Source organism: Triturus cristatus, chromosome 3_2, assembly GCF_964204655.1.
Source record: "Triturus cristatus chromosome 3_2, aTriCri1.1, whole genome shotgun sequence".
NCBI lineage: Eukaryota > Metazoa > Chordata > Amphibia > Caudata > Salamandridae > Triturus > Triturus cristatus.
In genome coordinates, this window is record NC_140584.1 from 1,119,683,210 (window position 1) to 1,119,699,348 (window position 16,139).

The window sequence follows — 16,139 nt, forward strand, 5'->3', positions numbered from 1 at the left end:
AGGAAGCTGAAATTTAGCCCCAAGGAACTCCAGGTGCTGGTGGAGGAGGTGGTGAAGCAGCACCAGAAGCTGTTTGGAAGGCAATCCCTGCAAGTGCCTGAGGCGGAAAAGCGCAACATATGGCTGGCCATCCAGGCGCAGGTCAATGCTGTGGGAGTGACCCACAGGGACATTGAGGTCCTCAAAAAGCGCTGGTATGACCTGAGGATTGTAACCAAGAGGAAGATGGGCGACATCCAGAAGGAGGCCAGCCAGACCGGAGGTGGAACCAACAGGGCACCTGCCCTCACCGAACTGGAGGAGCTGGTGGCGGCCACAATCCAGCAGGAGAGCGTCGTGGGCCTTGGGGACGCCGACAGCTCTGCCAGAGCCGCAACACACCAAGGTAAGACGAAAGCACAGCAATGTAGCCCCCCCTACCCCTATCCCACATCCCCCATTGTGAAACGAGAATCACACTGCAGTCCACACGTGTCAGTGCAGACAGGCAATGCATTCCGGGAGATGTAGTCAGGGCAACACTAACCATGACGTAAATGTTACAGGGCAACAAGGCATGTCACGCACTCGAGGCACAAGGAGACAGAGGACATATTGGAATGTGAAATGTGTTATTGTGACGCTTGCAATGCAGCCCTTCGGGGACACTGAGCCAATGTTGTATTTCTGTCCACAGATGTGACATCATGCAGGACAGGGCATGCTGCAGGAGAGACGGCACACCGGCCACAAGTATCACCTCTAGCCAGCACAAGTTCAGACCAGGGAGCAGGCCCACTGGCAGCCGCACCACCAACACAGCCAGCCTCGCCGCACCCAGAGCCAGCATCACCTCACCGAGAGCCAGCATCACCACAACCAGAGCCAGCATCACCACAACCAGAGCCAGCATCGCCACTCATGTTCGATTCACCGGCCACATCTCCGCTTGCAGGTGTGAGAATGAGGAGGCGTCCAGCAGCCAGGCTACGAGCCTTAGACACCTCGTCAGACGACAGCATGGGCCCAGAAGACCGCACCGGGCCCCAGGAAGGGAGCCATGCCACTGTGCCCCACACCTCACAGGCAGCACAGACGGGAGCAAGAGGGCGCCGCAGGTCGCGTGTCCAGAGTCCACCAGCACCCACTGACGGCCATGGTGTCTTCTTGGGTCTCGAGGGCCAAATGTTGAAGCAACAGCGCCTGCAATCAAAGGCAGTCATGTCAGTCCAGAGGCACATGCGGGTGATGAGGACAACATTAGTCAACATGGACAGTAACATTAGCGGCATGGCTGCGGGCATTCGGGACATGTCCCAGTCAATCCAGCAGTTGTGCAGCAAATTAGATGCTGACATCGAAGCACGGCGCCGGGAACGCCAGAGAAGGGACACTACCAGCAGGGCACTCAACCGTCTGGTAACTGCGACTTCTCTACTGTGCCGGCGCTCTGTGACGATGCAGGAGGGCCTAACACAGTGCTGCAGCGACCTGTCTCGGGGGATGGTGCAGGTGACAAGTGCACTAGGGGTGCTATTGACTAGTCAGGCGTCGACAACTGCTGCAGGGGATGCTGCGGAGAGCATCGACACCAGCAGCAGCATCACACCCCCCGTCCCAGAAGCACGCAGGAGCAGCAGGCGGCTTGGGGTTGGCTCTAGTGAGGATGCACAGGCCGTGCAATCCACCACTGCAGCGCGTATGCGCAAACATTGATGTAGCCCTGCTAAGCCACTTCCCATTGGGTGACGTAACCCTGGACATACTCCTTGTATAGATGGTATATTGCCTGATTGGCCTGTTCATGTGTTCATGGCGTGGTGCCACATTGAAACTACGTCAGGACTTCTCACAACTCGCTGTGTCCCCTCACTTACTCAGAAATAGTTGCATGTGATCTCTGCCCGTCTCTCTCTCCCATCGATTGCAGTTGGCACTCTAGCTGCGTTGCCCTCTGGCTGGCCTGACTCATCCTCGTTGTCCTCAAAATATGTTAGTTCCACATCTGTACCTTTTTTCGTGGCAAGGTTGTGCAGCATTGCACAAGTGGCAATAATCTTGCAGCAGGTGATGGGTTTGTACTGGCGTGCGCCTCCGCTCTTGTGCAGGCAGCGGAACCTGCTCTTCAGTAGTCCAAACGTGCGCTCCACCACATTGCGTGTTGTTTTATGTGCCACGTTGTATCGTCTCTCACTCTGGGTTGCTGGGTGTAGGTAGGGAGTGAGGATGAATGACCGGCATGCATATGCACTGTCGCCTGGATGAGTAAAAGGGAACCATCAGTAACATGCCTCTATACACTATGATTTGCAGGTTTCAAGGGGCGTCACTGTTACTTACCTAGCAGGTATCCCTCTCCGAATTCTCCGGCACTCAGTCGTGTGTAGATCCCACTATTCTGGAAGATGTAAGAGTCGTGGGTGCTCCCAGGAAACTTTGCAACAATATCTGTGATGATGTTCCCTGCATCACAGATCACCTGCACATTGATGGAGTGGGTGGACTTCCTGTTCCTGTAGATGTGCTCTGTATCAGCTGGTGGACAGATTGGGATGTGTGTACCATCAATACAGCCGATGACATGGGGGAACTGTGCCATGTGATAAAAGTCTGTTTTTGTTTTCTGCAGTGCAGCCTGTGTGTTTGGGAAGCTTATGTAGTGGTGCATTCTCTGCATCATGGCATCCAGGAACTTCCTGAAGAAACGTGACAGGCAACTCTGGGATACCCCACCCACCGCAGCTATCACCACCTGATAACTGCCGGATGCCAACAGATGTAGGCTGCAGAGCACCTGCACATGTGGGGGTATGGCGTGCGCCCTTCTTATTGGCTGGTCCAGGAGTGGGTGAAGGTCCCTGATTAAGTCCATGATGGTTTCGGGGTGTAGCCTGTACCTCTCATGTATCTCTGCATCAGTCAGCTGGAATAGTGTGATGCGCTGTCTGTAGATTTGTTCCTCCCGTCGCCACACCCTCAGTCCTGCTGCCTGTAGACGTAGGCGCCTTGCAATGACGTACATGGCGGCCATGTTGTCCACGCTGTTGCATTTTGGGTTTGCCTATATGCATTGTTGATGGTTACCACCTGCTTTCAATCCGTGTTAATTACCGACTCTTATTTACCGATTTTCCTGGATTTCTTAATTACCGAGTGCTCCTACATGTCATTTTAAATTTTACCACTTCATATTTACCACTTCATGTTTACCGAATCGTTAATTATGTATTCGGTAAATCTGATTCGGTATTTTGGAATTCGGTAAATATGAATCGGTATTTACCGCCTCATATTTACCGAAAAGTGGTTTTTGGACTCCTACATCTCACTTGTCTGAATACCGGTCGGTAACGGCATATTTACCGAAAATCGGCCGTTACCGACCGGTATTTGGCTACCTACATGAGGCCCAAAGTGCTTAATGGCTCCACAGTACTCAGCCAATGGCATACATATGTTTTTGTTTTTGCAAAATGCTCGAGCAGCCATTTCAGAGTGCTAGAGGGAAGGGGACTCAGGAGAGAAGGAAAGGTATCATCCAACATTGGCATAGCCAATAGGTCTCGCCTTTGGGACCTTATAAGTGCTTAGCCATGCAACAGTTGATGTTGTTGCACCAAGGATATTGTGCTGCATAACTAAATACTTATAAGGTCCCAAAAGCGAGACCTATTGGCTATGCCAATTCTTGTTTCTATTGGATGTTGACTGATAGGCTATTTCTTGCATTAGCGACATTAGTTTTTTCCCGCTAACGCCGGATTTCCTATTGCCTTTGAGCTGATGTTAGCGGCAGTTTTCACCACTGTTCCCTGAAACTATAGCCTGTTAGCGGCGTGTTGTGAATACGCCGCTAACACATCGATAATTTCCCGTGCTACACAGCAATAAAAAAAAGCACGCTAAATGCGGTTAGCGTTAGTTTTCGCTGAATGTTGAGAATATCCACCTGAGTTTGTTGGACAACAAAAACATCAAGATTTGGTAAAAACCGATTTATAGCACACCCTCAGGTTATGTGGGCCTAAGTCTTGGTAGCTCACAGTGCACCTTCTGTATTCCTAACCTGACAAGGTAACAAATGGATTGAGCGACCTCAGATTATGACAACCCTGACTCCTCAAGGAAATCTTGATAACAGATCTAAAACCTTTTTGTTTGGTTACTTATGCATACCCAAAGAGATACACAAGCAATGCTAAGCAAGGAGTTTCAATATTTATTGAAGCATTGTGATTCTTGTAAAAAAGACGTGCTGCAATATTCAATAGAAAGGAACAGAATAGCGTAATTAGCATTTTGCGAAATAGTGAAGAAAATGAACAGTTCAACCTTTATGCTATAGCATATGATGGGATATAAGTACTGTAATGTATTGTTCTCCTACCTAGCACTACCTAACAAAGTATGCCTAGGGTGGGTGAATCTACCAAATCATTGTAGGATGATCTAATTCCCCATTGTCTGTAAGGAAGTGTTATCAGAGTGCCGGTCTATGTGCAGAGCTGGGCATCCTTCCTCCAGAGGTAGACAGGAATCAGCTGGGCTCAGTGCTCAATTTGAGCCAGTGGTTTCCAGTGCTCTGCACAGGTACTTAATTCTTGGCAGCGGTGCTTGTGACAGTCTGCCACATGGTGGCACTGTCTGCCAAATTTGGGAACGAGCACAATAACAGCTATTTATGAATTTGATATGCATTAACAATCATTAATTCGTGTCGCCCAAGCCATGCTTATAGCCTGAAATAATCTGAATTATCACACTATGATGGCTAGTGGTTGTGTTGGTACTGTAATTGGCACCGCTGACAGGGGCAATGGATGGTGCAAGCTGCTGTGTCCTCCTGACGAGGGTCCTGCCAATTATTTTATTACAAATTAACCACTGGCTGGGCTAGAATTCCAGCATGTAGCGACCTCACCGTATCAGCAAAATGTTCCTCCCGCTAAACGAGGAGGTGATTCTGTTTATACATTAAACATCACCAATGCTGCTATGTCTAAGCCCCAGTCAGGCTGCTATTGTTTATTCTATTGTGATAACTCTCTCGCCGAGCAGACAAAAATAAGTGACAACATTTTGCGTAATGAAATTAGCCCTTGTACTGAATATTCAAGGTAGATGATATTATGCTCATGAATTGGAAATGTAAGCAAACGCAATTTCAGAGAATATTATCCTGTGCAGAAACGCAATGAATTGTGTGTCAAATGTCAATGTTCAGTGTTTAAGTAAAAATGTCTAGTTTAAATGTGAACCTGCAAAATGGTGCTATTCTCGCTTGATCCGAATATGACCACATGACACTCTCTCTGAATTCAGGAAGTGAAAACATATGGAATTTCACTGGAGATGGTGGAAGAGGCTTTACGTTTGACCATTCCTTCATTTAAACACACACACCTACAGCTTTCTACGTTGCCTTACACCAATGTTACGTGCAATGAATTCTTACCTGCAGCTAACAATTTAAGAATGCTGTCTGTCAGGATTTCTGAAAAGATTTAAAAAACACTGAATCAGAAATACATAAAAAAAATTATTTATCATGGTAAACCTTAGACAGTTTTATTTACTCCAACCCTGGTAACAAGATCACATTTTAAACCTTTACTAGTTGCCTAGTTGCCATTCGCACATTTGGTGTTCCCTACTCTGAAAGAGATATGCACCTTACTCTATTCAATATTTTATAAATAAATTCTGATTGACAGTAATTCAGGGGGATATTTACTAATTTTTCACGCAATGTATGTCAGCAAGCAAAGTTGCTGCATTAATGCTCCATATCTACTACAATATCTAGCATTTCTGCTGTCTCCTAGCTCTGGTGCACTGTGTGCTGCCAAGCGCCAACGCAGGCACCCTTACACAAAGGGTTGCCTGCGTTACAGGCAGTTTGATTTTTGTGGAGGAAATTATACCTTCCTGCATAAAAACATTCTTTAAAGGCATAGTCTTCTTTTATATCTGCTGCAAAACTGATGACACATGGAAAGAGGAAATAGTGAGGAGATATAAAGATATGTTCCTTGTTACACCTGGTTCAAGGAGGCGTAGCATTTTTGTGCAATCCCAGGTTTACTTACCCTAGTAAATCTGGCATTGCATCAAACGCCATGGGTGGATGCAGGGTAACGTCTCTGTTCCACTCATTGAACAAATTCCTAAAAAAAAGTAGCAAAAGGCAGCACCCTGAACTGCCTTGCATTACTTTGTGAGAAAATTCTCACACAAAACTGCACAAATCTGATTTGCTTGGCTTTGTAAATCGCAAATAACATTTTGTCTATTGGCTGCAATGAAAAAGTGTTGCATTCACGATGCAAAATATTTGTAAATTTAGGCCACAGTTCTCATGCCTTGTGTGCTTGTTCAGCAGCATGCTGGTGCTTGCCTGTACACTTCTGTGTCTTAGCGGTACACACATTGTAGTGAGGTTGGTGGATTGTCTGCAGACATTGCTAAGTTAGCACAGGTTCCTGATCAGCGTTCTTCTCGTTCTTTGCAGGAAACATCAGGCTCACAAGCCGGTGGAGGGGAACGCCAGGATCGTGGCAGAGGTCGGGGTGTACCACAAGTACATGAGCAGCCTCGTCAGACTGAAGGAAAGGGAAAACAAGAAGAATTTCCTTGTCAGCTACCTCAGTTTCCGAAAAATAAAGTTGCGGCTTTAACAGCCATATATGCCATAGACGGTGAGAACCCAGCTCCTGAATTTAACATGGGCTGTGACTCTGCTCGACAGTGCAGCAGAAGTTACCATAGTGAGACAGGCACTGCGTCCATTTCTGGGGACGACAGCGACTGAAACTTTCATTACAGTTGAAACAGCTGACACTTGATTAGCTCCCCCTGACAGACCATATGATATAGTTCTTCTAATTGAAGGTGACATTCAACATGTTATTAAAGGGATTTTTGGGTAAATCTATCATCTTCTTATTACATTTTGTTGGCGAACCCAGATTGGCCCCCACCTTTTTTGTTGAACGCTCCGAAAGGGGAGGAGGTGATACTTCTGAGTTTTTCACGTAGCGTCCCCCAGGTGTATGCAGTGGCTTTTGCAGAAGAATGGGTTGTGGTGCTTGCACCGGCACTGTACCGTATTCTTGTGGGCTGAAATCAAGATTCTCCACCCCATAAGATACCATTGCGGTCTATGCCACCAACTCAACCCCAATATCCCCTCTTGCAGGATGCAAAGGGTCCCCTATCTGAGATTCTAAGTCAGTTGGAGTATCAAGGAGTGATTGAGACATGTGTGTCACCGATGAATAACCCTCTTTTTTCAGTTACCAAACCCAATGAGTCGTACCGCATAGTTTTGGATTACCAGCATTTGAACTCTCATTGTCGTACTTTTGCGGTACAAAATACCCATAGTTCTGCTCTTGTAGACAGTCTTGTTCGTAAAAGATATGAAACGACCCTAGACCTTTCCAACAGCTTCTTCAGTCACAATCTGTCCCCTGCATCCAGTCAATGCACAGCATTTACAGCCGGCGGAAAAAAAAACCAATTCCGGTACTTAGCAATGGGCTAAAAAAACAGTCCAGGGGTATTCGCCGCCCGTGTTGTCTCTTTACCAGACAGCATAGACCCAGATGCGTACATTGATGATATTTATCTCAAGGACGATGAGTTGTGGTCGCATCTTTGCTGAGTCGACAGCATCATTATTTTGTTTGCGGACTGCGGTTAAAAATGTAACTTTGCCAAATCACACATCGCAGAGTATACAGTGTTGTTTTTGGGCTATGAGATCAATAATGAAGGTAGAGGTTTAGCACCTCACTTCCTAGAGAACTGTGCACATTTGCGGCCTCCGACAACCATGAAAAAACGTCTGTCTGTGCTGGGATTTTTGAATTTTCGTGCATTTTTACATTCCTGAATACACCCAGCGCATCAAGCCGCTTTATTCTTTGATACAACCTACATTTTCGAAAGCCAGTTGGTTACCGGAACATTCTGCTATTTTAGTATCTTTACAATCTGATCTGCTTGAATGAAAATACTTGTTAACACATGATAACCATACAAACCTGGTAATACGTATTGTGCCAGGCACATTCGGTTTTACTTACTTAACGTTCAATGAAGGTGACACAGTACTTATTGCATACAAATCACATTCGTACACTTCTGCCAAATTGCGGTTTTCCACTGTTGAAAAAGTCTTGACAGCTGTTCAGATGGCGATCCTGAAGGAACGTGCACTGGCACAGGGGAAAAGCATTATGATGGCAACACATACCCTGCACTTGCGGCAGTGTCAAAGGCAAGTGCACCAAACTCTAAGGCTGTGCATCCCCATTGGATACAATGGGCTACTTCTTTGACGTCTCCGGATGTCATGTTTATTTTCGACTCCTCTCTTCAGACTCAGGAGTTCTTGCAGTATGAATTTGTTCATCCGCCTCCTCTGTCTATGCGCCCGCTTGAGGAGTACCATTGAATCATTTACACCAATAGTTCTGCGCAACCGGCCACCGACCACCGGCTCTAAGTATACTTATTCGGCGGCCTGTGCTAATGTGGCAGGTACCATGGTGACAGTGAGTTCAGGTCCAGTGTTGTTCATACGCAGGCGCTAGGTGACTGTACTGCCCAATTGGCTGAGCTGCGTGCATTGGTTCTTGCTCTTGAGTTCGCTGATCCTAAGGTGACTACTCTCATTGTGAGTGATTCTTTTTTACTGTGTTCAGTCTTTCAATGACAACTTATTCTTTTGGTCTCAGAATTACTATCGTGATTCGAAAGGCAGCGCAATTAAGCATAAAATGCTATGGGTTCGAGTGGCAGATCTTAAACAACGTCTGCCCCTCACATATGTAATACATATTCTTGTCCACCAGCCTGTGGGAGCGCACGCTGTCGGTAACAGTTTGGCTATTGAAGCCGCCAAATCAGCAGTAGCCATGTGTTTTGTTGCAGTCGTTACAAGATCCAAGACTACGATAGATAATGAAATTTTGGCAGCTAATGCTGCTACTGAGAAGGGTGGTAATTACCCACAAGGGTTCCCTTCAAAGTACTCTTATCATTCAAGTCCCGACAAGGTTCCATGTGTAAGAATTAATGACGTTGGAGATCAGCTGATTCCCAACGCAGACCCCAGACTTTCTTTGATAACAGCCACACACGAAGGCTTAGCTTCGGCCCATGCTGGCGTGTCTGTGTCACTTTCTATGTTGCAGCAACGTTACTGGGGGTGTGGTTTATATAAACAGACTCATAATTATGTATTGTCTTGTGACATTTGTCAGCAGATTAAGCCATCTACGGCTACTTGTCCACCACAAACACAGCTATGCATTTCTAATAAGCCTTTTGACAGTGTAAATCTTGATCACTGTGGTCCATTTTCATTCGACACTGCTTATAAATACATTTTAGATGCAGTTGATTCGTGCACACGCTTAATTTGCGTTTGGCCAAAACGCAGTGCTGAAGCTCGAAATGTCATCAGGGATTTGCGTGTCTTTGGGGGAATTTTTGCCTGTGGCACCTTCCATTCTGACCCAGGTCCAGCGTTCGCCTCTAACGCGTACAAGGATGCAATGAAGTCTTTGGGGATGCTGGTGCAGTTTTCGTCTCCATACAGGCCTGAGGGCAACTCAATTGTGGCGCGAATGAACCGTGACTTAAAGCAATCCTTGACAGCTAGAGTTTTGGTACTGGCAGGAACCTTCTGTCCCATTTGTATGGCGTGCAACGTACACTTAATAATCTTCCTAGAAGATCTCTGGGGGGCGGACCCCATACAAAATGCCCATTGGCAGAAAAATGTTTTTGCCAGACCTTGACGGTCTGGACATGGTGGCCGCTGCCGCAGCCTTTGATGTAGATAATCATTCTACTATGTTTTAGGACTTACAAGAGACCCATGACAGTCTTGCAACTGAACACTTACCCTCTGCCACTGATACAGCACTGCTGATTCCGGTAGCCGGCTGGCTACCCAAAATTGGAGATCTGCTCCGAGAGAAGGTGGAGAACAAAAAATAATTTGGCCCCTCTTATCGTGCACCGGTTCCAGTGCTCGGCGTGAATGGTACTCGTACAGTCATTTTACTACCGCTTCCAGGTCGGAAAGACAACAGATACATCTCAGTGGATAATGTCAAGCTACAACATCTAGGAGATTCTGAATAGTGTGACACCTGCTTTATCATGTCCAGTATTTTCAAGGAATCCTGTGATTGGCGCATCTGACACCGAGCAAAATGACACTGCCATCGAGATGTACTCTGTTACTACTCACTTGCTAGTACCGCAAGCTTCCCCCAGTAATGAAGAAACTGATTATGCTCATCCCAAAAGAGTCATTACCTAGTTTGCAAACAACTACACTCAACCAATCATGTTTTTCTTTCGACTCGACCTCCACCTCGTCATTTGACCCTACAAAGTTCGGTATTTTTGTCTCCTGGTTTAAAGAGACTTATTTGGTCCCTCCTTGGACATACATCTGGTTGGTGCTCATCCTGGTTTTTTTGTTCATGGCCATTGGGTTTGTGACAGTTTTTTTCTTACTCATCAATGGTCACTACTTGTCAGAACGCTCTACTGTTCAGTTGGTTCAGTTACCTTTGGTTCCGCACTCGTCTTCTCACATCATGAAACGAGACCTGACTCTTGTTAACATTACCGCCTTTCCAGTCGCTGACGGCATCGTCTGGGATGCTTTGGATTTCCAAATTCATTGTCCAACGGAGATAATGAATGTACCAAATGTACTTCGTGTTTCCATGGGAGATGTGGTGAAACAGAATATATGTTCAGATGATTGGGATGTGCAAGCAATAGAATCTTTGTTTTGAGATTTAAAATATTATGCTGCCATTGATGCTGAATATTTCGATCTAAATACTGCTAATTATGCCGATTTATATTGTTACCAGCATTATGGACACTATTAACTGCATAAAGCTAATACTTTTACACAGGTTTTTAATTACACACAATGGGAACATTGTCCAGCAACGTTGGAAGGGAGCTTAAAGACTCTGTTAAAGAAATTTACATATTTTACAGATTTTGATAAGTCCAAACCAGAATTCTATTATTTTAAATTAAATACTTCGGGCCAGATTTACAAGACCCTTGCGCCACTTTTGCGTCACTTTTAACATGGCAAAAGTGACGCAAAAGTGGCGCAAGGGGCTTGTAAATCTGCCCCTTCATCTGCCTACAAGGTAATGTTGACCCAGACGAAATGATTGTATTCCAATTGGTTTATTACCAAATTGACAGGTGGTGGCTACGAACACTGGAAGGCCACCATTGATTTGAAATCTGTTTGGGGCTCTAAATCATGGCAGGTTCAGGCACTGAAGCTTTACATCGCGCCTGCCTCATTCCAACACAGATTCTATTTTTAAATGATACAATTTACCAAACTACTTGTTTTGGAAACAGCAAAACAAATAGATTCCCATGCAGTTCCGGCATTGGCTGCCTATCATAATTGGAGCTTGCATACAAATTATTCAATTGAGGACCTGCAAGCTTCAGTTCAAAATAACTCATTTAGGGCTATATGTAGGTAATTTCTATTTACCGATTCCTAAATACCGAATTTTACCGATTTGGTATTTAAGAATCGGTAAATAGAATGTAGGCAAACAAATCGGTAAATTTTACCGGTTCGGAAATATTCATTATTACCGATTCGGTATTTACCGAATCGGTTATAAGGCATACCTTCCTATTCATTCCTATGGGCCTGGAGGCCCATAGGAATGAATGGGAAGCCATTCACTATTACCGATTCGGTAAATACCGAATCGGTAATAGGGGGAGCATATTCAAGGGTGGCAGGGTGTCACATTGACACCCTGTTGCACCCCTGAATCGTGCATGTGTGCACATGTGGCGCACTTACATGCCCTCAGGGCATGTATGTCTGCCACATGGCACTTTTAAAAAAGCACAAAATTGCTTTTGAAAAGGTGTTCGGTATTTACCATCAACTTGTAGTTGGTAGTAAATAACGAATCCTTAAACCAAAAATGCACTCACTTGAGTGCTCCCTACATAGGATTTAAGGATTCGGTAATTTACCGATTCAGTATTTTACCGATTACTTAAAATACCGAATCGGTAAATTACCGAATCCTTCAATCCAGCCTCCTAATTCTCAAAGGGCTAAATACCGGTCGGTAACGAAAAATTTACTGATTTTTGGCCGTTACCGACCGGTATTAGCCCACCTACATATGGCCCTAAATGTTTCTAGTTTAGATCGTGCGGGCTGGTTACTGTGGCAGATGTCTTCAGATGCCTGCCAATTACGTTGCCATAACACAGTCCCTGGTTACATACAGGATAGACCTGACCCACGTTTTTTAAAGGCGGTATGGGGTCCTTCTGACAAAGCCCAGAGGTCTTCTATTTTTATGATTAACTAGTTCCTTGCACGGGGAGGGTGTCAAGGCCACCAGCTTTATAAAATGATATCCCTGTTCATATTCTATGGAATTATAACAATGCTCAGTATATTGTGTTTATGCATTCTGCTGTTACTAATAGCACGTGTAGTGCATTTTAGAGGACGTTAGTAAAAACAAACATTTTAATCTATGCCATGTCTCTGATTACTCACGTTGTGGACAAGTATGAGTGAGTGAGCAAAAGAGTGTTCTTGCTCCCGCGCTTTCTGAGAGAGTCAGAGTTACATGTTCTGGGTTGTCTAATCATTGGTAGCTTCGCTGTAGTACGGAGAACGAATGAGACACTATAGCTAGTCAGATTGTAATTTTGGGCACTAAGGTAGGTAGTTGGTACACCTCTATACACCGAGGTCGTGGTTTCCTGCGCATAGTTCTGTATATGTGCAGAATCCTTGCAACAACATTGCATTGTTATGGACCCCATTTACAAAATATGTTTCCAGATCCAAGTCAAAAATAAGCCTGAGAAGGTGGAGAATGCATTTGGAAAAGCTTAGAAAAATGTTTTTGTTATAGTTTTGTTAGAAGCCAGTTAATGTAAAAGATGTTTTAATTATTTGAGTTTCCAATGAAGCTGTTTTTGCAATATTGCATATTATGTCTATACAGTTTTATCAGCCATTATCAAGATTTATAAAGTTACAACAGTACTTGTAGTTTAGAAAAAGCTGGAATTGACATCAAAAACTTCTAAAATAACCTTGAAAACCTTTTACCATCAATTATTCTGCTTCAACCCTTAATTTGTCTTGAACTCGCCAAGATTGTTGGGTAAATATGCTGAACCAATCTACAGGCTCCTGAATAACACTTTTCCACACCTGAGGATATTATGTGATGTGCAAGTTACACCCTTGGAATACAATGACTGGTAATCACAGACATGTACTTCACTCTCCTAACAATGACCTCACAACAGACCCCATGTCCACTAGACTATGTTTAAGGGATGCTCTTATCAAAATAATTTGCCCTTTTGATTACTCTTTGGGGTCAGCATCTTCACCTGAGGCAAATATAATCAAAAAACGAATCAATATCAGCATAATTCAAACATCACAACTTAGGGAAGAGGAATGGTCACACACTTGGTGAATCCAGATACAGGGATCATGGTTGGGTGATATTAATCTTCGGCAAAGACCAACTATTTTGGCTACAATGCCAATGAACATCCCCAAATATCCCCAAACTTGTCAGACATTGCAGGCAAAATTTAGGGCCTCATTTATGAAAGGTGTTACATCACTGAGCCCTCCTTGCGACAAGATGGATGCGCCGTATTTATTCTACGGTGCTCCATGTCGCAAGGAGTTACCGATCTGTTAACCCAAAAGTGACGCATAGCTGGGGTGTATCTGAAAACAATCACAACTCCAGCAATGTGGGGAAAGTCCCATGTGAAAGGGCCTACGTCACCCTTACGCCTGTTTCATGCAGGCATAAAGTTTTGATGCAAGTGGCATCCTAAAAGTGGCTTTTTTGCGGGGAACACCCACCCTGCATAGATTATACTTGACTCAGGTATAATGTAGTGCAGGGCTTTACAAAGTGACACATCAGCTTAGATGCATCACTTTGTAAATGTAGCGCAACATGGTGCATTATTTACGCCGCAGCTTTGTCACAAAAAGTGAAGCATTGGTGGCGTAAAAGTGACGCTGGCCTTCATAAATAATGCACTTAGGGCCATATGTAGGTGGGCTAATACCGGTCGGTAACGGCCGAAAATCGGTAAATTTCCCATTACCGACCGGTATTTTGCCCTTTGCGATGTAGGAGGCTGGATTTAAGGATTCAGTAATTTACCAAATCGGTATTTTAAGGTATCGGTAAAATACCGAATCCTTAAATCCTATGTAGGGAGCACTCAAGTGAGTGTATTTTTGGTTTAAGGATTCTTTATTTACCACCAACTACAAGCAATTTTGTTCTTTTTTAAAAGTGCCATGTGGCAGACATACATGCCCTTAGGGCATGTATGTGTGCAACAGGTGCACACATGCACGATTCAGGGGTGCAACAGGGTGTCAATGTGACACCCTGCCACCCTTGAATATGCTCCCCCTATTACCGATTCGGTATTTACAATTATTCCTCTTAAAGAATGAATGACCAACCCCAGCTTTAAAATGTACGGTCTAATTGGCGAAAAAGGGCTCTTTTTTGCAGTCCCCAGGATTTGTCAGACCAGGTCTAGCAGGCGACGTTTCTCGTATTTCAGCCCAAATTAACCCAAATTAATTAATCATTGTCAAAAATCAGGAAGAGTATGAAAACTTGGCTATTCCCAAGCTTTTTCTTAGCTACTTCAGCTGAGCCACCTCTGTATTCAGAGACCCTTGAGTGATAGTGCGCATTAATATTAAGGTGTGGGGAGTCATCTTGTGTCATATGCAATCAACCATTTCATACAAATAGTAGAAATTACATTTATTCATCTATTTATGATCAAAATGATCACAATGATCAAATAACATCAAAATTAAAATAAATATCCAACTCCATCAGAAACATTAGACAGTATAACTCAGAGGTTCATAGTTCATAGAAATGGACATCCAACTGAGGTTTCACAGTAAAATCACCGCTTCTTCAGGCATGGTTGCATATTCCAATCACAGAATAATTTTTCAACATAAATCCAATTTTTTTTATAGTTCACTCTGCTGAGCAGCATGGACGGCGATGGTCACAAGACAACAGAGTAAAAGGTATTCATTCAAACTCATGACCTCCTCACATGTCTCTGAAAGCTTCATTAAAGACCGCTTCAGTTCAAAGATCCGCAATCAAATCCATTGAACATAAGGACTATTCCAAGTTCATCATCCTTTGTTCTGAATTCTGGTGATCACACCGCAAGACCAGAAATATCAGCAACTTCAACTGAGCTTCCTCTCCAGTCATTGTGCCCAATGACCCTTGAGTGACAGTGCTCATTAGAAGTGATAGTCAGCATAACATAACATAACAGAACATAACAGAACAGAACATAACAGAGCATAGCATAACATAACATAGCATAGCATAGCATTAAATAGTTAATACATTTATAATTTATGTCATTGAACCTAATAATATACTCCAGTGTGAACAGTCAGGCTTTAGGGCGACCCAAGGCAGGGGATCAATGTTAATTTTCCTTCTGAATCAGCTAAGATAGATTCAGGATGCGGGTGGTGTGGCTGCCCGTGCCCTGTTAGACCTCTTGCCTGCTTTTGACAGGGTCTCTTTCAGCATGTTATCCATACAGCTCTATGAAGCAGGTTTCACTAGTAAAACCCATGGTTGCTCATATCTTATAATCAAGATCTGAGTCAGGTGGTTTCAAATCCATATTTTGCATTGCATTTGAAGACCCTCACATAGGGTTCATCTTTGAGCCCCACCCTGTTAAACATTTATGTGGCTCCACCTATGAAGCTTGATAAATCATTATTTTAGAATCATTGTCATACGTGATGATATTCAAATCGTTCTTAGGCTCGATTGTGCCAAGAGCACGGAGCAAGCTCACTCCAATGTGAATTTAAACGGACACGCCCATGGAGGGAAGGTGGATGCATGACAATTTTCTAAAATTAAATTATGATAAGACTGAAATATTGCTTTTAGAGGGCTACCCATTTCAATAGACGCTATGGTCCAAGGAGTGGTTGACTCTAAAGTTAGGCTACCCTCCTACAAAAGAGAACA

General features: G+C 44.2%; 1 protein-coding gene across 10 annotated transcripts in view; it reads right to left on the minus strand.

The window, feature by feature from the left end:
- LOC146859221 (uncharacterized) overlaps positions 1-16,139 on the minus strand; it is a 217,122-nt gene that overhangs the window by 135,726 nt on the left and 65,257 nt on the right. For all 10 annotated transcript variants that reach the window (XM_085646952.1, XM_085646949.1, XM_085646947.1 and 7 more), the window contains one exon: positions 5,435-5,473. In XM_085646952.1, the coding sequence (XP_085503078.1) occupies positions 5,435-5,473 (39 nt within the window). The remainder of the gene's footprint in view (positions 1-5,434; positions 5,474-16,139) is intronic.